We start from the raw sequence: 24,797 nt of genomic DNA, 5'->3' as shown, positions 1-24,797 counted from the left end.
TTGCAACCCACTGTTTTTGGTGCCAGCTTCAAGTTTACATATCTCAACTCTCAACTCTGTCCTTTTGTCTTTCCAGCCAGGGAAGGCCCACCCATTTGCCCTCTGGCACTGAGCCACCCCTTTGCTCCCTTCAAGGACTTATACTTAACAGGCCATTACCAGGCTGGCCTGGCTATTCCAACAATTGAATCCACACTGGATCTAGGAATTAAGAGGGGCTCAGTCATACATACAGCCTTCCCACTTCCAAACTCATAACAATACTAAAACAGGTTGCATTTTTCCTAACAACAGTGAATGTTAGAGGCCTCTCTTCCTTGCTCTGTGCACCCCACTGGCATAAATTGATCCTTTCTAAAGGAATGAGATGCTCAGCCACATAGTATCTTATAATACAAAGTCAGACCACTGGTCATCCAGCCCAGATATTGTTTACTCTATAGCATCTTTATAGTCTTGGAAAGACAGTAGTCTTTCTCAGCCCTGCTTCTTGAAATCCATTTAAGTGGAGCCACAAGGAACTAAACCAGGGAGATTCTGTGGGCGAAGCTGGCCCTGTCAGTGAACTCCCCAAAACAGAATCCTAAGAGAAACTCAAGTAACCGATGATAACATTATAGAGGTCAAGAGGACTGAAAAGCCTGCCAGTCTGCACCTTGCACCTTGTAGAACTATTCATCCACCAACCCCTCACAGTTCCAGACTATAATTTGCCAAGAAAAAGGGAGCAAGTGCACTGCAGAAAGGTGCATGCAGGGCTAATAATTTGAAAAGACTTACACCAGGGGTCTGCAACCTGTGGCTACGGAGCCGCATGTGGCTCTTTTACACCTTTGCTGCGGCTCCGGAGCGGATACGAGGGGAGGAGGCGTCTGAGCCATGCGCCGCCTGAGCCATGCGGCGGCGCCCGCCACACCCGCCAGGCACTCGCGCGGTGCCCACCGCCGCCGGAGCACACAGCACGGCGCCCGCCGGAGTCCACAACTCCGCTGTGCGCGTGCACTGTGCAAAAAGGACGCAAGGTGACGTTAGCAGCCCGGGGAGCGAGGTCGGCCCCCTCCCTGCATCAACCCCTCCCCGCCGCATTTCTGCAGCCAATAGGCTCACGGGGCGGGGGCGGAGTTATTTATTTTTTTAAACGGGCGCGCTTCTTCCCGCCCAGCAGCAGAAAAGGCTTGCGGGCTCGGAGCGCGTGTTTGCCTGCGGCCTGCCTGTGGCCTCCTGCCGGCCTGGTCAGGAGATTGAGGTAGATGTATTAATCAATGGGTTGATTCAATATGAGGAAATTTTATAAGTTCACTTGATGGGAGCAACACACATGAAACCATACAGGTGTCCTAATAAGGGAGTCAGAGTTTTGCCCATTCCCAGTAATCAAGGCAGCCCAAACTCATAAGGCAGTGGTTGCTGGTGCCCATTCCCAGTAATCAAGGCAGCCCAAACTCAAAGTTATTTTTATAATGACGAGGATGACATTGGGCCCTCATTATTAATTATTATTTACATCAGGCACTGATTATGATTTATGGTACACTGGGGCCCTGATTAATTTTCTATGGCATTTTGGGGCATTGATTATTGGGCATAGCAAATTTTGCTATGGGGCCCTCTGATTTCTAATTACGTCCCTGTTTTGCAGCTCCCAGATTATTTTTTTTCTTCGGAAACGGGTCCAAGTGGCTCTTTTTGTCTTAAAGGTTGCAGACCCCTGACTTACACAAATAGGTTGAGCTACACACTACAAGGGAAATCCCAAATCTCCTAGGGTCCTTACCAACCTGACTGGGGTGAAGGGGATTCTTTCCCAGCCCCAGACATAGGCACAAACAAAACCTTGTCTACTAACTGAATGCTTTTCTTTTCTATCCAACACATCACATATTCAGGCAGCAGACAATGCAGTTAAGGATGCTGTCAAAGGGTTTGACTCTTTATCACTTGACTGGCTAATTTTGGGTTTGTGGCATGTTTGTGGAGAAAACATACAAGAGTAAGTGTCGTCTATGATTTAGTATCATTTTGGATATAGTCTACTGAAAAATAAAAATAGTATTACCTGTTTGTTACACTACTCTATGAACAACTGTGGTACATTTTATATGATTAATATTATAGATTTGTTTTTCCTTCTTGTTGTATGACATTTTAATATGTCTTTTAAACAAAACTAACAACAACTCACCTGTCATCTAAAGAGCCTTTTACTTACTGGGCCTTTGCATTACTATGTCTAGTCAGCAGCAGGAGTCATTTGTATACCCGCAGGATGATGCATATATTTGCCACACTAGAGCTATATCACCTTTGTTGTCATCATGTTCTGTGCCACCTCACAAAGGGATAGGATGTTCTAGGAATATGGGTCTCATCAAGAGTCACAGACTGGTACAAGTTATGAGAAACACATCAGGTTCCAGAAATACCACCTTAGTTTTCTTCTAAGCCAGAGGGAGTACTTGGACATTATATGGAGTGCCGCCCTTCTCATATTCATATTTGAAAACCGAGGAAATTAAATTATTTTTATCATGATTATCATCATCATCCTTAGTGGTAGTAAAATTAATTATCCTTCATGTCTTGTGGGTGGCTGGTGTAGTGAACTTGGTGGGACAAAATATGCATTCAAATCCAAACTGTTACCAGGAAATGGAAGGGGGGGGGGTGAGAGATCTTTCCCACCACCACCACAAGCCTTGCCTCTCCATACTACGGTACAAGACAAAGACAAAGTACCTCTGCTACGAAATGCAGCAATTCACTGATAAATGTATCTACCGTATGTACTGGGTCAATCGAAAAACTTTAGAAATTCATATAAAATCACTGCAGTGGCGGATTTACACCATTCCAACATTGTTCTACTCAGAAGGAAAATGGCTAGCAGGGGAGGAGCTTGGGACATGCGTAGGGGCAACCATAATCCCTGAAGGCTGAGACCCACTACTCAGTGTGTCCCACTGCCTGGGTGATCATCTCTGGCATCCTGGCACCAGAGTACCAGAAAGGATAGTCATTCTAAGAACAATCCCAAACCCAACCTTAGTGGATCGGGGTCTTGGTCAAGACAAAGGGCTGGGAAAACAGGAAAATGTAAATACTTACCTTTGTTTCGCCTAAAGATTGGAAAGTGGAGGTCATGTGAGGGATAGGTTTCTGCCAGAAGATCCCTCCCAATCTATGACATAGTTATGACAAATGTATGATGTTTTACTAAGGGTGTTATGGGTAATTTGGGAAACTTATAAAAACGGGGAGCCATCCTTTGTTTGGGGCTTCTCTCTGCTTCTTCCATGTGGTAGTCTTGTTGCAACAATTAAGATCAGGGCTATTGGCCGCTAATTTCCTTCGATCTCCTGACTGAAGTCTCTTGCTTGTGACCCCCAACCTGAACCTATGGGAGCCAAAAGTTAGGCAATTGTGGGGTGCTCCAGTGACTCCCTTATACACTACTCAAACACCAAGTTAGCTGAACAATCTTGGGCTAGCCACCACCGGCCTACCCTACCTCACAGGCTTGTTGAGGATAAAGGGGGGGAGCATATATGCTTTCGTGAGAAGAGTACTAGGTTAAAAACGTAACAAAAATAAAATGTTGAAGCCTTACATAGGATTCAGAAGGGGTGCTCAGAAGGGGAGGGGTTAAAGAAACAAGAGGTGTGCAAATTTTATGAAAAAAGGAATAAAAAATCTTCACAACAACCCTGTGAGGTAAACCAGTGTTTATGACGGTGTGCATTTATTTGGGAATAAGTCTCACTGAATTCAACACATTTACTCCACTAACCAGAATCCACTAACCACGTACAACCACAACACTCTGTCCCCTAAACTGGGACATTCTGCTTCTGTAACACTTTTTTTTCCTACCCCCTCCCCCTCCCCCCATTTCCTGTTCAGTTTCCTCCCTTCCACGCTGCCTGCTCTCCCGCTCCCGCAGCTCCTGCTCCGCCCCCTTGAACGGTTGCTAGGCTATCTTCTGCGGGCGGCAGTGCGGATGGCGCGAAATAATGACGTCGAGAGGCGGAGTGCACGGCTTCTGTCGCGCTGAAGCTCCCTCGGAAGCGTCCGTGCGCTGGACAGAGACGGGTGAGTCCTTAGCCCACTCCTCTCCGCCCCCGCCCCGCCCCATCTCCGCAGGTAGGCGGGGCCTTGGGAAAAGGGACAGGGTCGTGGGCTTCCACTATTCCTGGCTCCAGGCTGCTGGGGCGAGAAAGAGAGCTTCGCGGCAGTGCTTCAGCTCCCTTCTCCCTCATTTTGAGCCCGGGCTCAACTCCGGGAACCTAGTCCGAATGTCCGAGCTCAGCATTGGAACAAAATGACATAACAACGAAAGCGAACGTGCCTCTAGCCATGTGCAGAGTGTATCCCCACTCCCCTCCTCGCTTCGCAGCGGAGTCACCTTAGGCACCGCACTGCGGAGGGAGGGAGATGTTGATGACAAACCCTTCATCCCAGGTTTTCTCCTGGGTGGTGGGGAAGCTGATTTCTGCTGTTTCTGCCCCTCCTCCACCTACTCCAGAATGCAGCCTCTCGTTCAAATCGGAATGATTCAATTGGAGGTCACTTGAGTAGGAAGCTGGTGTCATGTGTTTGTAAAGTGAGCTGTCGTTGCCAGCTGTCACCTGGAGAGAGAGGAAAAACTAGGTCTCCTCGGACTCCAGATACCAACCAGTGTTAGAAACTATTTAATTTACAAAGGCATGTACTGTGTTGTAGGGAGTTTGCCAAGGGTGCTTCCAGAATGTTTCATTTTCATTTATTACTTGCACTTTATAAACTGTATAAACTAGTAGCCATTCACTGAAACATTTTCACTTCTCCTTGCCTGAGTGGAGTTCTCTGTATATAATTCAGCTGGTGTCACGATTTAGACTGCAATCCTAACTCCATTTACGTTGGACTAAGCCACATTGGATTCAGTAGGACTTACTTGTGCCTAAAGTGATACCAGTTATGGGCCATCATAGGCATGTTGCTGCATGGTATGGTGGAGGGATCTTATTATTTTCCTGCTCAGATGAAAAATTTGATTTTCCCTTTCTCTGGCGATGGAGAGGGGAGAGACTGCTGTAACTAGACACAGAATCCTGAATGAATGAAGTTGTAATCTCATTTCCACATAAACAAGCAGTTTGCTTTTGGAAGATCCAGTGAATATATTTTTCTCAATCTTGAGTTGTGACTGATCATCACATTTGAAGTGGGAAATTAACTAGATATACTCTTCTTCAATCTGCCAGCAGATTCACTGATGACAGGGTGGAGAATTTGTTTCCCCCCAGCACCTGTTTGCTTGAGGCACCTAGGATCATTTGCTTTCTTGGTGCCAGTTTTGTGGATGCTGCCTTTAAATTGCACATGTTGATTAGGGAACAGGAGACGGGTAAGTGAACACTCCTATCTTTAGGCAAGAGAAAGGTCTTAGATTGTCTTGTACTCCCTTTTAACTCTAGAAGTCAGGTTGAAGAATTGTCTGTTCCACTATGAAAGTGCTGATGTATTAAGATCTTTGTGAGAAAGGCTTTTCCACATTCCAGCAATATTTGAGGTGCATTTATTGTGGGACAGGGCCTTCTCAGTGGATGCATCATGCACTCAGTCTCTGGAGTTCCATCCTTAGACCCATCTAGACTTGTCTCTGATGCACTGTCACTGACTGACCCATTTTATTTTATTTTAATTTTTGGCAGGCCTTCAGATGAATGCATTTTTGAGTTTTTACCCTTCTGCACTTTCATACAGTGCAAGTTTTTAGCTTTCAGCTGGCTGCTGGCTTTAATTCCTTTCATGTTTATTCATTGGAGTTTCCACTGTATTTGTTATATTATGAGTTGTATCCAATGAAGCAGTCCCATTCTTGCATTCAGCTTGTGCAATGGAACTTGCCCTGCTTCTGCACCCCCCGCACATGGTTCCCCCCCCTCCTCAGGAGCAGATTGTGAGGTGGAGCATGGGAAGAGGAGGGGGAGTTCTAATGCACAAGCAGAAGTCCTTGCACAAACGCAAATATTTTGTTGGATTCAAATTGTTAATGCTGTTAGCCATCTTGAGCATCATGTATGAAAAGGCAGGAGACAAAATATTATAAATGAATAAATATTGCTTTCTTTCCCTCTCTAGGACCTGGAGGATGTTGGAGCAACCATCATGGGCCAAGCCCTATGTATCTGCTCAAGGGGAACCATCACCATCAATAACAAACGTTACCTTTTGATCCATAGACTTGGGGAGGGGTGAGTATATGACAACTGAGGACTAAGTTTCCACACATCTCATTTACACTTTGAGCACTGTCATTGTTAGCAATAGATAAAGCTGGAAGGTGCATCATCTAGGGTCCGTGTAGTCCAGTGGTGGGGATTCTGTGGCACTCGAGATGCTGTTAGATTTCAGCTTCCATCATCTTTGACCATTGTCCATATTGGTTGTGACTGGAGGACACATCTTCCCCACCCCACCTACCAAATCCACTGCAGAGGCAATATTCACCCTGTACAAATCACCCCTCAAATATTTTATTCATGCTTTGGTGTAAGCTCCTTTGAACTTACTTCTAAGTAAATGTGCTTAGGATTAAGCTGCAAATATTTCTGCAGACGGCTACAACTACTCTGAACAACTTGTTCCGTTGCTTACTCATTCATTACAGTTGGAAAGTTTATTCCTGATATGTAACCAAAGTCTTCCTTGCTGCAATTTGAACCTGTTGGTCTTCCCTCAGTAGTCTTGGTAAACAGACAACCTCCCTCCTCTATGTCATCCTTTAGATAAATAAAACACACTGAACTGCTAGACCGTCAGACCAGCTCAGTGGTGTTGTTGCTGTTTTTTTCTGATGACTGTAAATGTCTGATTTTTCAGATGAAACTACAGGAAGCATCAGGATATAGGGTGATCTATCCTCCAACCTTCATTCCCAATGGGTTAGGGACACTTTCAGTGTATGGTTGAAACCCGCATTGTTATTGATAAGCCTGGTAAATTGCTGTGTATCTTTGCACTGTTTGCCAGCTGTGATGATGGATAGAGAGGAGCACAAATACTTTCCTGTGCCACAGCATGAAAGTAATGCCTTATCCTCAGTTGATCATTGGAGAGGAAGAAGGATGCATAATTTCCTCTTTTAAAAAATCTCCTATTCCAAGTTTCCTTCATACCAGTGACAAAGGAATCCTCAGCTTCCCCCTTCCCCATGCCCTCTCTCATTTGTGCTGTTGTCACCCTTGATCTTGTGTGCACACAAAAGGCTAAGATCACACCAAAGTGATGACAGCCTCAAGCGAAAAAATGTAATGGCACTACTTTGTGAGCTTAGAGGTGGTCAGGAGCAGAGGACTGTGCGTACAGACAGCAGGAGAGGAGAAGAAGAATCCTTTCTTTTCCCTACCAAGCTGCCTGCTCTGTTCTTGACATACCTCCTCCCCACACAGAGGTTTTAGCTACGTGGACCTAGTAGAGGGGCTGCACGATGGGCGCTTCTATGCACTGAAACGCATCATATGCCATGACAAGGATGATCGCCAGGAGGCCATGCATGAGGTAGAGATGCACCTTCTCTTTGAGCATCCCAACATCCTGACCCTGTGTGCACATGCCATGGTGGAGAAGGGATCCAAACACGAGGCCTGGCTCCTGTTGCCTTTCCTCAAGGTGAGTGTGGGTGTAAGGTGCAGGTGGATACAGCAGTGCATGCTGGGAAATGTAGTATTTGTGGCTACATCGTGTAAGGCTGGGAGGTGTTGTATACTGGGACCGTAGTTGCAGAGGTTGGTCTCTTCCAGCAGCCGGCTGGTTCCCACCAAGGATGGATACCTGAGGCCATTTTCAGGATGGAGCAACTTGATGTAACCCCTGCTTCTACACCAGTTGCAATCGGTCCCATAGCATTTATTTATAAAACTGTTTTCATCTTCCCCTTTGGACTCCACCCAGGTGGCCTGCAATCACAAGTTTTAAAAAATAAACCAATAGAGGTTTCCCAGGGTACAGAATGGAAACGGTGTCATCAGCATATAGATGGTACCCAATCCCAAATCCTTGGATAACCTCTCCCAGTAGTTTCATGTTGCTACTAGCCAGCATAAGGGACAAGCTGAACCCTGAGATTCATCTCCTTTTTGGCTGCCAGAGCCTCAGAGCGCATGTTGTTCTCCTTGACTTCTACTGGACCAGATGCCAGAGCTGTCCTCTGTGGTAAAGGGCCTCCGTATGTTTTTACAGACTTTGCTGCTTCAGTTTGAAAGGATTTAGTAGCATTGCAGCACATGAGATTTGGTGGCAGCTGCCACAATATTCAGGGGATCAGATAATCTGATCCATACCTGCCAAGTTGCTGTCGGAGAAATAAGGGACCGGGCGAAAGTAGCAGACCGGAAGTAGCGCTGCCGCCATTTTGGAACTGGGTGGAGCATGCTCGGAAGTGACTTTTGATGCTGCTTTGCCCAGTTCCAAAATGGCCACCGCGCCAGAAGTTGCACTGCAGCCATTTTGGAACTGGGCAGAGCAGCATCAAAAGTCGCTTCTGAGCATGCTCCGCCCAGTTCCAAAATGGCCGCCACGCCAAAATAAACCGGGGAAAAACAAAAACATCCGTTTTTTCAGCTAGGAACAGCTGGGAAAACAGGAATTTCCCGGGGAATACGGGAGACTTGGCAGCTATGATCTGATCTGGTTTTTCTCTACACATCCCTTAATGGGATGGGCATGGCAGCATCCCTGTGAAGTCATCTTGGAACCTCAGGCATCCATTCCTTTCCTAAATTCAGCCCAGATCAGTAAGCTGAGAGCAAAGGTTGTCTTTATTGAAATTTTATTCCACTGTGCTGTGCTCAACTGTGCTCCCACATTTCTGCTATGCTTGCATTTTGGCCCTGGCAGAGAGTTCCACAACAATAGTCACCTAAAAACAGCAGACCCCAGCAGAGTGATAGGGCAAGTTCAGAGCTGGAAGCATGGTGACCCATAGTCAAGCAGGAATAAGTGCCTCTTGGAATGGTTAGGCAATCAGGATGGCTCCAAAGCCGCTGTCCCCCAAAGCTTTTTTTTTTTGCATCTTCTCAGTCATATTGGAGTGGGGATGGTGCCATCCTCTAGGAAATCACTTCTTTCAACCCTGTGCAGATGGAGGGTTTGTGCCTAATACATTAAATGCACTAATAGAGGATCTCTTCCTCATCCGGTATTTTTTGAGGAGAGTATGTGTGATCCCCGTCACCAGCGTGCCTGGGCTTCTCTTTGCAGAGAGGGACCCTTTGGCAGGAAGTTGAAACTCTGAGAGATAAAGACGCCTTCATGCCAGAGGAGAGGATCCTGGCCATCCTTCACGGCATCTGCCGGGGCCTGCAAGCCATTCATAACAAGGGCTATGCACACAGGTGAGAAGTTGGGTCTGGAAAGCATGGGGCATTCACACCATTGGAACAGAGCCCATGTGTGGGGAGGACGGAGGAAGTGGGTGACGTAGGTGTTCAGTTGTAGATCAGTATTGACGGCACCGACAGAAGAGTTTGCAAAGGTAAAGGACCACATTTTGACATGGAGCAGTATTTGCAATAGGGGAAGCCAGAGCCTGGGGATGTAAGAGGTTCAAAGCCGACTTCAAAGCTCTGATTGTTCTGTGGCTGGACAAATCAATGATCTTTTTTTCAGAGACCTGAAGCCTACCAATGTGCTCCTGGATGATGAGGACCAACCGCTGCTGATGGACCTGGGCTCTATGAATCAGGCCCGCATTGAGGTGCAAAGCTTGCGGGAGGCCATGACTATTCAGGTAGGAGGGTAGCCTGGTGAAAAGGAAATGGGAGAATAGCTGCTTCCAACAAAGGTGATGAAGAACCCTCTAAATTAGAGTACGGTAATTGTAAAAGGAGCTCAGGCAGGCACCAGTCCCCTCAACACCTGCAATTAAACAGAGGAGTGGAAGGGAATGTTATCAAGTGGTGATCTCGTTTGCCCATGCAAAACGATCAATGTGATACTATGCAATCTTTGCTTCTGTAACGTGGAAAATTTCCACAGAGGAAGTCACCATAAGTTGTGTCTCCAAAGATTAACAGCATTCCCCCTTCCATCCCACATAGCGTAGTTAGGGCTTCAACAAGAGGCAAATAAACTAGCAAATAAACTGTGATGGGTCATTAGTTTAGAAAGTTGTTATCATCTTCCTCATAATTAGATCATAATGACCATCACTTCAAAGTATATGTAGAATTGAGAGGCCTGTGGGGAGGCAGAGCCTGAGGTTTCCTTCTTTTCTCTGGTAAGCTGCAATCATTCACTTTAATGCTACTGTCACTACATTAAATTATAGGCATTGCAGGAATGTTCCTGAAGGGAAAAGTTGAGACAAAGGCCTTCTGTTTACTTTCTCTTTCCCTCTCCCTCTCTCACACACTGCATTTGAGATTAAGTTCTCTTATTTATTATTTATTAAATTTGTTGAGTCGCTTTATATTGCCCAAAGCAACGCAAATTTATTCCCTCTAATTTATTTTGCAGGACTGGGCTGCCCAACGTTGCACCATCTCATACAGAGCACCAGAGCTGTTCACTGTGGAGCGTGAATGTGTCATCGATGAACGTACTGACATCTGGGTAAGGATCCTCCATTTCCGTTTAGGGGGGGGAAACCCTCTTTAGTCACCTAAGTCAAAGGATGCAATACCCCAATTTGTCCCTGTGCAAGGGGGGGGGAGAGATTCTGTCCTTGAGGTGCCTTCCCAATCAAGAGCCTGCTTTCTTCCTACTCTCCCCTTGCCTCTGCTTAGTCCTTAGGCTGCGTTCTGTACTGTATGATGTTCGGAGAAGGGCCTTACGACATGATCTTCCAAAAGGGGGACAGTGTGGCCTTGGCGGTGCAGAACCAACTCACCGTGCCCCAGAATACCAGGTAAGGAATGGCTGTGTGGAAGGAAGTCTGTCCTTGATCCAAGACAGACCAGGTACAAAGTGCCTCTGAATTTCAGGTACTCGCCTGCTTTGGAACGCCTCCTCTCCTCGACGATGGTGGTGAATCCCCAGGAGCGTCCATACATTGCTGACATCATAGGCCAGCTTGAAGCAATACAGCCACCTCCCACTGGGCAGGACATGACACGCATCTGAGCCCACAGTGTGTGGGGTAAGCATGGAGGCAGCAAAGGAACTACTCAAGCCCACGTGAGGAACCTCCAGTGGTTCAAAGTTTACAGGAAAGACTGGACAAGGCTTCATTGCATTCCAATTCCGTGCCTGCCTCCTTCCTTCGGAAACTCATCCGCAGTGGGGCCATCACCTGCCTCAGAACTTGCTTGAAGGTCCTCCTGCCATTCTCACTGGTGGCCTAGCATGCACCTTACTGGGCTTCACCTGCGCTGTAGGCTGTTGTCAACCACCTCCCCAAAGCAGCAGGATGCTGCTCTTACAAGGGACCAAGATACCTCATGACTGGCTGGGAAAGAGAACCCAGCATTCTGTACTCAAGTACAGCTTCTAGCTGAATGATTAAGAAGCTGGTGTCCTATTTTTTTGTTGTTGTACAGGCATGTCTTCCGGGCCTGTCTTGTCAAATAAAGTCTTCATACTCGGCTGTATCAACATATTTAGTATGTGATTTGCAAATATATAAACTTGGGGGGGGGCAAAGAAGGAGGTGGAGCGACCATGTAGTTCTCTTACTCCTTATACTTTTGGCTACTTCTTGTACTCCTCATAGCTTTACCATCTTTTCTGCCTAAAAAAACTGCATTGTGTAAACATTTGTGTGTTTTATATACTTTATGGTACAGCTGCTAATTATTCAGAGCCAAAAAGATCTGTGTAAGGTAGGAAATCATGTATACCTTGAGCAAGGTGTAAGTCAATTTTCAGAGCCAGAATTGTGTTAATTTTTTTGGAGCAAACTTAAACACCTTATCTTAGAACACCTTGAAAGCTCATGTTTATTACTGCATCAGCCTTCATGGAGGCAGGCAGGGGGATACACCCACACATCCACACCCAAGTCTAGAAACGTTTCTCATTGATGAAAGTCAAATACAGTATGATGTATTTGGTCTCAGTATAGGGGTACCTCGGGTTACAGACGCTTCAGGTTACAAACTCCACTAACCCAGAAATAGTACCTTGGGTTAAGAACTTTGCTTCAGGATGAGAACAGAAATTGCATGGCGGCGGCGCGGTGGCAGCAGGAGGCCCCATTAGCTAAAGTGGTACCTCAGGTTAAGAAGAGTTTCAGGTTAAGAACAGACTTCCAGAATGAATTAAGTTCTTAACCCGAGGTAAAGGCAAAGGAACCCCTGACCATTAGGTCCAGTCGTTACCGACTCTGGGGTTGCGGCGCTCATCTCGCGTTATTGGCTGAGGGGGCCGACGTACAGCTTCCAGGTTATGTGGCCAGCATGACAAAGCCACTTCTGGCGAACCAGAGCCGCACATGGAAACGCCATTTACCTTCCCGCTGTAGCGGTACCCATTTATCTACTTGCACTGCTAAGTTGGCAGGAGCTGGGACCGAACAACGGGAGTTCACCCTGCCGCAGGGATTCAAACCGCCAACCTTCTGATCGGCAAGCCCTAGGCTCTGTGGTTTAACCCACAGTGCCACCTGCATCCCTTAACCTGAGGTACCACTGTACTAAACTTCTGTGTATGTGAAACAGAACACACATCAGGCACTTTAGCAGTGTGTTAAACAGCAAGGATGGCAACTGCTCTTAGTGCAGTGAAGGCATTCAGACTGAAGACAGTGTCAGCAATGTGAGATTCTTTGGCAATGTGAGATTCTTAAAGTAGGGGTTGTACAGAAAGGGGTTCACCCATCCTCCACCACCCATTGGAAGAGTAGGTAAAGAGGGGAGCTGATAATTTGAGATTCCTATGCTATATAGCCCATGTATAGTCAAAGCAGCCACAGGGGCAGGCAAGGAGAGAGAGGACTGGCTGTCTGCCTGGTATGGAGGGCAAAGCAGTTTACAGAGGCCTTGCCAAACCTGACTTGCAGCCAGCACATTTTCAGGTTGGGTGTAACCACTCCTCTTCCACTCAATGCCCCCCTCCTGCTCCTAGGAAAATGAATAAGTGCTTTGTCCAGAGAAGCAGCAGCCAATAGAGGAAAAGCAAACATTTTTCATCTGGAGTACATAAATCCTACCCCTAATTTCACAGTTAAGGTGAGGCCCACTCCCATCTGTCTCGCTGATCTCACAGGTCTTTATCGTTAAAACTTTGTATGACTCCTTGTCTAGGAACTGGAGCCTAAAGTGTTCTAGGCAAGGCATGCCTACAAGCAGCTTAACATTTGAAAGTGGGGCTAGGAGAGGGTACAAGAGCAACATCTTCAGCAGAACATGCACCAGTCTTTGATTTTATGGTTGAGAAGCCTAGAAAAGCACAATTCAGCATTTCTCCAAACTCTTCAGGGAATGTGTCTACGCAGTGTAGTATGCAGAGGGGTCAGTGGTGGCAGACTGGAACACAGGGAAGAATATATCCCCGTTCAAGGCAGAGGCAACTTTAATGAGATCTCAGCCTGGATAGGAGATTGCAGGGGATCTTCCTGCAGTGGACATCCAAAGGAAGTATTGTGATAAGAAATGCGAAATTAAATCCCTACCTGTGCATAAAGTTTTACCCTTGTTTGGGGCAAAGTCACATCCAATCCACTTTGCAAGGTCGTTGTGCAATTAAAACGTTTTAGGGAAAGGGTGGGAGAGAGATGTTTTGTAATAGCTTGATATCCTACATCTGTAATCTTCAGGACTTTTATTTTTTCCATTGGGGAAAAAGCTAGTTATTGTCAGAATATATGAAGCAAAACCATCTCCAGTGCCAAGAAAGGAGGTGCATAGAGCTGCCTACAGTCAGTGAGATTCCTCACTTTTATTTGTCCCGTTCTTGTTTGTTAATCTCATTTCACTTTCCTAATTCTGGTTTAAAGTTTCGTACCAAATCAGGGTTTGGTGGTGGTGGTGCTTGGAGAAAAGAATATGCTAGTATGCATGATTTGACTACATCACTTTTATTGGGCACATAATTTGTTTTAACTTGATGGTGAATAGGTATAAGACCGTCTAAAGATTATAGGGAAGGGGCAAGATATAAATTTAATAAAAAATAAATCAAGGCTCATGCCCCCTTTGCCCATGTAGTCTCCATGGTGCAATGTTGTGCCACCAATTTGCTCAGCTTTAGTTGCTATGGCATGCACCTTCTCTACATCCTTCAAGGTTCAGGGGTTGTGGAAGGAAATGGCTATTACGGTATGTGGCAATGAACAGCACTTGAAGCTGTTCCACCAGCAAGGTGAAGTTGCAACCCTACTCAAGAAAGAGGCATACCACAGAAATTCAGATAAAACCAAACATACTTTATTGAAAATGAAGGTCCATCAGACAATGTGCAGCATCTAGAGCTACTCTTCTCCCTCCTCTTCATCCTCATATGAATCAATGCCCACTTCTTCATAATCCTTCTCCAGGGCGGCCATGTCTTCTCGTGCCTCGGAGAACTCCCCTTCTTCCATGCCTTCCCCTACGTACCAGTGGACAAAAGCCCTCTTGGCATACATCAGGTCAAACTTGTGGTCCAGGCGGGCCCAGGCCTCAGCAATGGCGGTGGTGTTGCTCAGCATGCACACTGCCCGCTGCACCTTGGCTAGGTCTCCGCCTGGGACTGCAGTGGGAGGCTGGTAGTTGATGCCCACCTTGAAGCCTGTGGGGCACCAGTCCACAAACTGGATGCTGCGCTTGGTCTTTATGGCGGCAATAGCAGCGTTGACATCCTTGGGCACCACATCACCTCGATACAACAGGCAGCAGGCCATGTATTTGCCATGGCGGGGATCACATTTCACCATCTGGTTAGCTGGCTCAAAGCAAGAATTGGTGATCTCTGAAACAGAGAGCTGCTCATGATAGGCCTTCTCTGCAGAGATGACCGGGGCGTAAGTGGCCAGAGGGAAGTGGATGCGAGGGTAGGGCACCAGGTTGGTCTGGAACTCCGTCAGGTCCACATTGAGCGCCCCATCAAAGCGAAGCGAGGCTGTGATGGAGGACACAATCTGGCTGATAAGGCGGTTGAGGTTTGTGTAAGTTGGGCGCTCGATGTCCAGGTTCCTGCGGCAGATATCATAGATGGCTTCATTGTCCACCATGAAGGCACAGTCTGAGTGCTCAAGGGTGGTGTGTGTGGTGAGGATGGAGTTGTAGGGCTCAACCACAGCTGTTGATATCTGAGGAGCTGGGTAAATAGCAAATTCTAGCTTGGACTTCTTGCCGTAGTCAACCGAGAGCCGTTCCATCAGCAGGGAGGTGAATCCTGAGCCAGTGCCTCCCCCAAAGCTGTGGAAGACTAGGAATCCCTGGAGTCCTGTGCATTGGTCAGCCTGTTGGGAGAACGCAAAAGAAATTGTTGCTAAGTATTAGCTTCTCTCAGACTACAGTGCACTGTACTATTATGACCTGAGATACAGCAGAGATATCTATTCCTAGATCCATAAAGTTCAGACTCCATTAACCTGAAGCTTGCAATTAACCACTTAATTGCCTAATGATAGTATTTCCTTGCCTCTGGAAACTCACAACTCTGTGTGGAGCAACCCATGCCCGGTAACCTCCCTCTCTCTCACATGCACAATCTAGAAGAGCAGGTAGGTCTTAAATATTAGGAGGTGCTGTTATTACACTTGTAGCAATGAGCAGTGTACTCACTGCCTCTTTTGGTTGGGGAAGGGATGGAAGTATCATCCTAGCAGCACAAATGTGATCCTTTCAGTTCATGCAAAGTGCCCAAGAAGTGGAAAAACTCCCCTGTATGAGTGAAAGGCAGTGAGCAGCGGAGGCAAAGAGAAAGTAGAACACAGATAGTGTCCAAAGCAGGGTGAGGAAAATTTCCAGCTCAAGGGTGTCATTCCCTCAGAGGGAATCTTCCTTGGGCCACATGCTAGTGGTGCATTGAACCAAGAGACAAAAGTGAGTGGACCTGATTTCTATTCCCATCCCAAACCATGACTATACCAGTTTCCGGATCCTGTCCAACACCAAGTCAATAATCTCTTTGCCAATGGTGTAGTGCCCACGGGCATAGTTGTTGGCGGCATCTTCCTTGCCAGTGATCATCTGCTCTGGGTGGAAGAGCTGACGGTAAGTGCCAGTACGAATTTCATCTGCATTTAAAAAAAGGTTGGAATGCAAGAGAATATCAGTATGGCGGATATTTCAGACTCTTAAATTGGGCAAGCAAATTGAGGAACCGTGACACACCTACCAAAATGGAAAGAGTGATCACCTGCAGCCCAAATTCCTCAAAAACTTACAGGACCCAGAATAATCCTTGCCCAAATCACTTTACTAGCAGGTTAAGTTAATACAGTCGGCCTCTTATTAGTTTTGATGGAATCCCATTATGAGAATTGAGTGGGAGTTGGGAAGCTGAACTCCTTCTCCATTGCATGCTGCCAGATCCCATTGTCACAGTTGCCATCCACCCAGAGTCCTATAGATGGGGAACTGCAGACCTACGGTAGTTTACACCTCTCAGACTCAAATTTGGCCTAAAGGCTGCCAGCTACTGACCTAGTGCCAGAATCAACTTACAAGTTGTGCAAGCAGCAGCCACAGCAATTAGTCTCACTGCTGCAACTGGGGCTTGTACCCCCCCCCAAATGACTTGGGGACTCAGGTAGACCCCCAGAATAGTGTTTGGAGCATGATCTTCCATCTGACAAACAGAAAGGCTTGCACTGTCAGGATGGCTGTAATAGTGTGGCATGGAATTCCACCCTCACTGTTCAAAAATTCCTTAGCCGCTAAATGGATCAAATATTTGCCCTGACCTTCCAGAAGTGGGCGCAGATCCCTGCCCAAGCCAGACCCAGGGCCAATGAGAGGATTAACCGCTGGTGCCCACCAGAGAGCTTTTGAGGCTCAGATTCCTGCACATGCACTCACCAATCACGGTGGGTTCCAAGTCCACAAAGATAGCCCGCGGCACATGCTTCCCAGCTCCAGTTTCACAGAAGAAGGTAGTGAAGGAGTCATCTCCACCGCCAATGGTCTTCTCACTTGGCATCTGTCCATCTGGCTGAATCCCATGTTCCAAGCAATACAGCTCCCAGCAGGTGTTGCCCATCTGCACGCCAGCCTGGCCAACATGGACTGAGATACACTCACGCTGTGGAGAGAGAAAGAGTGGTGAGCTTATGGCAGAAAGAAGGAAGGGGGTAGAACCACCAAGACGACTCCTTGCCAGAAGCCCCAGTGGCAGCTTGTGCACACTTGTTGGAAAACGCTGCTGTTTTAGCTGAATGCCCTTGCTCAAGCCAACATTTTTGGTCCACTAGGCACATTCTGAATTCTGAGCCAGTGCTGTGTGAGCATGGGATAACAAAAAATTAGAAGTGTTATTTTTGCTGCCCTCCAGACAACCACATGGTTGACATGGGAAGTAGTCTATGTCCTGCTGGTCCTGATTGGGGAGATCTCACAATATTTATTCCACACACATACACTGACACTGTTGCTGGCTAACCACAGGGAACATTCTCCAATACAGGCGTACCTTGGAAGTCGAACAGAATCCGTTCCGGAAGTCCATTCGACTTCCAAAACGTTTGAAAATCAAATTGTGGCTCCTGCAGCCAATCAGAAGCCACGGAAGTCCCGTTGGATATTCGGGTTCCAAAAGAACGTTCGCAAACTGGAACAATCACTTCTGGGTCTGTGGCATTTGGGAGCCAAAATGTCTGAGTTCCAGGACATTCAACAACCAAGGTACAACTGTACCAGTAAAAATATAAAAGGGGGCCCCATCATCTCTCTCTTTCTCACTGCCCAAGTACATTTCTCTCAACCACACATATACAAAGCAAAATACTTGAGTGTGTGTGTGCGTGAAGGAACTGCTTGCCATTAAAATAATAATCCATAAATACATGGTGGCCTATGAGTGCCCATGGGCACCACAGCATTTGCAGACCCCAGGTTGGCAATTTCTGCCCCTGCAATTCACCTGTTAGGAGTAGCCACCCCTTGGAGCGAGTGATCTAGAGAATTTCAGAGTGGCAGTTTAAATGAACGCTAGATGCAAAATAACTCCATGTCTTGGTGTGGTTTTGTCTCTAGTCAACCAAACCAGGCAGCAGCAACGTTGCAGCACAAGTCAGGCATGCAGCTATCCAGAGGCCGCCAGAGGATTAAAACTCCCATTAACCCGGACCACTAGTCATGCTGGTTCGGTCCAAATCTCTAGCATCCAAACTGCTAGAGGCTCCCCACCCCTGAGTTACAGGACATGGGGCAGAACCACAATCCACTTCCAAAAATGTAGTGCCAATCTATCCCTAATTTAGTCACATTGTGGTGCTTTTAAAATTCAGTGCAGCAGTGACTGGAGTGAACAAAACATTTAACAGCTTTGCTAAGCTGTCTATTGCACACAGAAGCCACAGAGGAATGAGTAGAAGCAGTCACTCGGTGCACTTCCAGCCTCTTACGCCCACACTCCAGAGTTTATTAAAAATGCATAGCGGTTTCTTCAGCACTCTCCTCTCTCCTGCTTCACACGGCACACATATTTATTCTATGCATTTCATAAACCGCATTCTAGCACCACCCAACCTAGGGAACCACACCAGGGCAAAACATGAACATTCATTCTCATCCCCTCTCCCTGTCCCCAGGGCAAAGACGCCTAGATCCCCACACAGGTGACATCTAGTCACCTCCCACCTGGCAGCCAAGACAGTGAGGATGGGACTGCGTAGGGCTCACTTATTCAAAATTAGATCTGAATGCTCAGAATGACTTTTCTGTCAGGCTTTCCCAGAGGGATGAATAGGCCATTTGTATCTGTTTTGTATCATTTGTAAAGCTCCTCTGTTATTTTTGTAACTAGCTTTTAGTTATATTTTGTACATCATCTTGGGATGCATGTGGAAGGCAATTCATAATGATTGCTGACTCAAGGCAGCCCTGACCCTAACTGCAAGTCACCATCATGTCATATTGCAGTGTCCAAGCAGGCAACAACCCAGGGAAAAATACCTGAGGAACTCCTGTTGCTGGTGCAGTGTGGGTCATGGCATCATAATTTAGGTCAGGGTCAGCGAGGGTAGCTGTTTATCGAGCCACCCAGCCTGTTGGGCAACCCAGCCCATGGAGTTAGCAATCTTATTGCTGTAACAGTTTTGGACCATTGCCAGCACTCTGCTTTCAGTCACCTCCCACTTCCGCCATTGAGAGACAGTCCATATGCATTCGAGGGAGGAAGAACCCGTTGGCCGCTCAGAGCAAATAATATTGGTAGAGCTAGAGGAGCCAGATAGACAGGAATTGAAATGGGAAAGCTACATACCAGGAATGGTGGGGGGAGGAAAATCCACACTTGGGAGTGGGGTTCCCTGCCTACAATAACCAGCTACAGTTGTAACTTTGCTGCCATGGTAAACCCGTTTTCAGATTGCATTACGTTAGACCAGGCATCCCCAAACTCGGCCCTCCAGCTGTTTTGGGACTACAATTGCCATCATCCCTGACCACTGGTCCTGTTAACTAGGGATGATGGGAGTTGTAGTCCAAAAAAGCTGGAGGTCCGAGTTTGGGGGTGCCTGCTTTAGACTATGGATGGGGGAATCATAAGGTCAAATGCTACTCCACAAGCATGCTCTCCACCTATAAAACTAGATAATGGGGAGAAAGGATAGTGGGCTAGTTCCAAGCGAGTTTTAGGCTCTCTTTAAGACCATTAAGATCTATTAAGTTATACCAAAACATAAGAATTTAGCACAGATTCCCTTTTGTCAGGTCTTCACCAGTTTATGGTGGGAAGAGTCTGGCTTCACTTGCTGTGGGGGTTGCTACCAGGGTGAATAAAGAAAAGGGGCACATTTCCCCTCAAAGAGCATAGGTATGTAGCCCATGGCTTCATTTCAGAAGGGGCACAAGTGGAATCAGATCAGCACACACATTAGAAGGACAAACCATCCAACCACTGCCAAAGCGGAACATCCAGCTGGGACAAAAATAACCTGCCACCATACCACAGAGGTGGCATTCCATCCTATAAAATCATGCCTGTTTTGCTGCTCCTTTTACATGCCTTTTCCCCACATGTCTCACCAGTGAACCAACTCATTCAAGGTACGCTTGAACTCCCAAGAGTGTGTTTTTGTCAGACATCTGCACTGTATTTACACACGTTTAGGGAAAGTGGTGCATTGCAGGGAGTATCATCACCAGAGGCAATGCCATTCGCACTGCACACAGCTAAGGTCTGACCACATTCCCAATTATGCTCCACAATGGAAAAGATTCCAGGCACAAAGTTTTGAATTCCATAGAGATTCCCTTTTGAGCAGATATGAACAAGATGAAGCTGAACATCTTAAGTATCTCTCCCCCCCTAAGAGTAACAGCAGTTGACTACCCTGTTTCTCATATTTTAAGACATACCCATAAAATAAGCCATAGCATGATTTTTAAGCATTCAAGGAATATAAGCAATACCCCGAAAATAAGACATAGTGATAGGCGCAGCAGCAATGCCGGCCGCGGCAGCAGGAGGAAAAAAATAAATATAAGACGTGTCTTGTAATATGAGAAACACGGTAACACTTTGCTTGGGTTTCTTTTGAGGCTATTTTGCTTCAGGATATGTTTCTATAAGAAGAATGAAGGTGTAATTTGTGTACTTTTATGTGTAAAAAGTGTGCCTTTCTGTGCAAGTTCTTACACTTCAAGAATAGGCATCTATTGGAGTTCACCAGACACAACAGCTTTTAATTCCTTTTTTTAAAAAATAACCCCAACAGCATCCATAAGTGACAGCACTTAAAAAAGCAAAAACCTTAAATATCAATAACATTTTTTTTAAAAAAAAGATGCAACTCCAAATTTCCTCAGGCAAACTGAGAACAATGCAATAGCTATCTTTTGTAATGGCCAGAGGCTTGACAAAAACTGACTGAGCATAATGACTAAGACCAATCTGGGAGCCACTGAGCCCCAGGTTCAAGTTTTCCTATGCACTTAGTGGCCTTCAGCAAGCTTTTATCTCATCCTCAATTCCAGAAATAGGAATTCTGACCTTCCTTACAGGGTTGGTAAGAGGATTAAGGAGAAAGCTCTCTAACCATTTTCAAGTGCTAGGTTGACAAAAATAAAAATCGACTAGTGAACTAAGCCCCCCCCCTTTAAAGGGTTCCCTGGCTTTACAACAGACAGAGGTGAACCCCAGTCCCCTACTGCCGGGTCTCTTCGGCTACCATAGCTGCCAAGTTTTCCCTTTTCTCACGAGGAAGCCTATTCAGCATAAGGGAATTTCCCTTAAAAAAAGGGATAACTTGGCAGCTATGGCTACTGCTCTGCTATAGGCTTCCCAGTTAGTGGGGAGAGGAACTGTCTGGCTGAGAGAGCAGCGTTTTGTGGTCACAGAGGGCGAACAGTTTTCAGCCCCTCCCAAGGGAGGGGGATTCTCAGAACCCACACTTATACATCGGCTTCTTGCACTTCCCGTTTCGAAATTCGAATTGAACCCTCCGACTATTGGCTAACTAGAATTAACATCGGATTTTTAAAATGGCTCTCTTCCGCTTTCCGCTCAAACGCATTTTTTAAAAACGTACATTCAAAAGTGACGCAGTCCAAAGTCTTTTTTTTTTAAGACATTGCGTCACTTGTGAAAACGCCCCGACGGCCTCCAGGGAAGCGGCTCCCAGAGGTGGGAGAACGAGTCTAGCCGCTAGGAAGCGCCGGGGCCCCGCCAGGCAAAGCTCCTCGCCCGGGTGGGATCGGGGCTGGCGGCAGAAGGCGGCTTCCTTCCTCGCTCATTCGCGCGTCTAGCCCGGGACGGCTAAATATAGGAGCCTCTCCCGCAAAGTGCGATGATTCCCTCGAGATGAGACGGGAGATGCGATTACCTACTTTGGACGGGAGCCCAGCCGCCTGCCCAGCTATTTGCAGCCCTGGGATTTAGCTGGAAGCGGGGCGCCCTGGCCCAACTCTCCCTTCCTGCGCAACCTGCCTATTAATAACTTTCACAGCCCCCGCAGTCTGTGGGCGGCGATCGGTAACTGGGAGGGAGCGAGAGGCACGGGAACATTTGCCGCACGACTCTCCAGAGCGCGGCGCCCCGCGCCATCGGGGGCTGACCCCAACTTCCTTAGCCCTCTCCTCGACCTCCGCACGATTTAGCCGCCCATGCGCCTCCAAGACAGCTGTCCCTGCTCATTACACCAACGTGGCTGAAAGCGAGGCGCCCAGGCACCGAGCGCGCAAGGAAGTCTTTCCGGGCACGCGGCCAACTGCGATCAAGAAGCTAAGGCCGGGCCTGCCGGATCCTGTTCTGCGGCTGCTCCGCGCGCACCACCACCACCCCGCCGCCATTTGCACGTGCGTCGAGGGTAGCTTCCGCGCTTTGCAGTGCGCACTTCGAGGGCAGCCCCCAACTAGCTCCCCTGACTATTGCCCATGGGCCCGGAGACACCCTCGCCATCTTTGTGGGCGATGGGGCGCACCTAATTCCCGCCCTAAGATCAGGCGGCAACCTGGCACCATCCTTGCCCCGTAGGAAGGGGAAAGCGTTTCCCACCCGGCCCGACGGGCCCCTCCAGGCCTCTGCCGCGGAACGTGCCAAGAGCTTGCGCAGATGCGCAGCTTGGAGACCGCAAGCCGAGAGGTGGGCGCCGCGCTCCCATAACCAGGGGGAGACGCCAAGGCTCGCTAAGGAAGCACCCCCAAAAGCGCTCGGTGCGCTTCCCCCTCGCAGCCCCCTCCCCGCTCACCATGATGAGGAACGGCGGGGCTGAGAGCTCACGCTGAGTCGTTGCGACGAAGTCTCTGTGAGAAGCAGCTACGCCTGCTCTAGCCCGTCCTGCCGCAGTGGGTTTATAAAGGAGGGGGCGGGCCTAGAAGGTGGCCCCGCCCCAGCTCCTCGTTGGTGTTTACCGGGAGGCAAGACGTCTAGAGAGGAGAATTAATCATTTCCAAGGTGGCTGCTTTGTCTCCAACTGGCAAGTCACCGTGCTAACTCTTTCATCACCAGACGCAGCAGGAGTAAGCGAAGAGAAACGGCTAAATGGGGTGGGACTCCTTTCGTAGAGGCAGAAGAGGGTGTAGAAGAGGGGATTTAAGAGAAATGCAGCTTTAGAGAAAAGCTGCTGCAAAAATATATTCAAAAAGGATGGGGCCTGCTGCACCCAGGGGGTTGCCCCTCCTCCTTTGCACGTTGGTCACCTTAGTAGTAGGAGACACGGAAGTCTAATGTTTTAGCAGCTGCTTCACAGGCAGAAATTAAAAACTGGATTTATTTATTTTTAAACTGTGGCATCCCCGTGTTTGCAAAACCTTCCTATACCACATAGTTGTAAAAGGTGCAATACCAATGCTGATTTCAAACTGGTGTGGGAAAATGTTGCTGAACTACACCTCCCAGCAGCCCCAGCAAGCATAGCCGGTGGCCATGTTCAGCAACATCTGGCAGGCCATAGATTCCCTGCAGATAGCAATCCAAGGTGTGGCCTCACCAATTTCTTAGTGTATTCTAATAGGTCTGGCCCTGTCTTCCGTATCTGTCTGGAAAATTAACAAGGCAGCCACGGAAACACACACACCCCATGGGAAACTGTTGCACCATGTAGCCATTTTTCATAAGAGAGCCGTATGCACCACATGATTACAGTATTTCTCTAAGGGTTAGAAATGTCATTGTTAAACTATGCTAAACCCCCGGTTTCTTTGGGAGGGTTTGTCAATGGTCCACAGTATTGATTTACGGCAGGAATATCCAATGTGATGCTCTCCAGGTGGTTTGGACTGTAATCCACATCAACTCCAGCCAGCATGGCTAATGGTCAGGAATGATGGGAGTTGTAGTCCACAACATCTTGCGGGCACCTGTTGGCTGCACTGGGTTGGGAAATGTGTCATGTGGCTGCCCCCACATTGATGGGAAGACAGGCAGGTGCAAATTCACATTTAGATCCAGTGTGGAGAAGCCTAGTGGGACTCGCTTCTGAATAAGCTACTTGTTTGCTTATTTAAAACATCCATGCCCTTTCCTCAACAAGCCCAAGTTGGCTCACAATATATGGAAGGTGACTCCAGCAGGTGTAGCTTGTCATGCAGGCTATACCTGCTGAAATTCCATCTTCTGCAAAACTGTCAAAAGATGAAGAAGCCCTGCCCTCTTTTTTAGCAGGTCACCCTAAGTTGAAACAATAACTACCGGTATGGCTGCTGTAATCACATACCCATTTAGCTGAGAGTGGACCCCACTGGAATCATTGGGGCATACTTCTGAATAGACACAGATAGGAGAATGCTGTTAACCATTTTGGCATTAACAATATATAAAAGGTAAAGGTAAAGGGGCCCCTGACCATCAGGTCCAGTCGTGTCCGACTCTGGGGTTGCGGCGCTCATCTCGCTCTATAGGCCGAGGGAGCCGGCGTTTGTCCGCAGACAGCTTCCAGGTCATGTGGCCAACATGACAAAGCTGCTTCTGGCGAACCAGAGCAGCGCACGGAAACGCCGTTTACCTTCCCGCCGGAGCGGTCCCTATTTATCTACTTGCACTTTGATGTGCTTTTGAACTGCTAGGTGGGCAGGAGCTGGGACCAAGCAACGGGAGCTCACCCCGTTGCAGGGATTCGAACCGCCGACCTTCTGATCAGCAAGCCCTAGACTCTGTGATTTAACCCACAGAGCCACCTGGGTCCCCTAACAATATATAAAGTGATCATAAAAAACTAAAACAGTAACAACAGTGAGAAAGGATTTAAAATATCAGTAAACAACCAAAAACAATTTAACCACAGCAAT

The 24,797-nt window shown here is 47.5% G+C and overlaps 2 protein-coding genes across 4 annotated transcripts; one reads left to right on the top strand and one right to left on the bottom strand.

Moving 5' to 3' along the window:
- The first annotated feature begins 4,005 nt into the window (after positions 1–4,005).
- On the top strand, positions 4,006–11,577 carry STK16 (serine/threonine kinase 16). 3 transcript variants are annotated; one of them, XM_035126936.2, is made up of 8 exons: positions 4,006–4,089; positions 6,124–6,236; positions 7,434–7,653; positions 9,244–9,377; positions 9,652–9,739; positions 10,501–10,596; positions 10,770–10,891; positions 10,968–11,577. In XM_035126936.2, the coding sequence occupies exons 2-8, from the start codon at positions 6,151–6,153 to the stop codon at positions 11,104–11,106; spliced, it is 885 nt and encodes a 294-aa protein (XP_034982827.1). In that variant the 5' UTR covers positions 4,006–4,089; positions 6,124–6,150; the 3' UTR covers positions 11,107–11,577. The 3 variants fall into 3 exon arrangements, with proteins under 3 accessions (XP_034982827.1, XP_034982818.1, XP_034982813.1); XM_035126927.2 differs by having other exon boundaries at positions 9,652–9,772; XM_035126922.2 differs by having other exon boundaries at positions 4,086–4,140; positions 9,652–9,772.
- A 2,749-nt stretch (positions 11,578–14,326) lies between these two features.
- On the bottom strand, positions 14,327–22,903 carry LOC118090764 (tubulin alpha chain). Its single transcript, XM_035126909.1, has 4 exons — positions 22,760–22,903; positions 16,929–17,151; positions 15,996–16,144; positions 14,327–15,364 (listed from the first exon to the last, which is right to left on the bottom strand). The coding sequence occupies exons 1-4, from the start codon at positions 22,760–22,762 to the stop codon at positions 14,393–14,395; spliced, it is 1,347 nt and encodes a 448-aa protein (XP_034982800.1). The 5' UTR covers positions 22,763–22,903; the 3' UTR covers positions 14,327–14,392.
- Between the last annotated feature and the right edge of the window lie 1,894 nt (positions 22,904–24,797).

This window comes from Zootoca vivipara, chromosome 1 (assembly GCF_963506605.1).
Source record: "Zootoca vivipara chromosome 1, rZooViv1.1, whole genome shotgun sequence".
Classification (NCBI taxonomy): domain Eukaryota; kingdom Metazoa; phylum Chordata; class Lepidosauria; order Squamata; family Lacertidae; genus Zootoca; species Zootoca vivipara.
The sequence above is the reverse complement of the archived record's forward strand: the minus strand, read 5'-3'. Positions and strand labels throughout refer to the sequence as shown.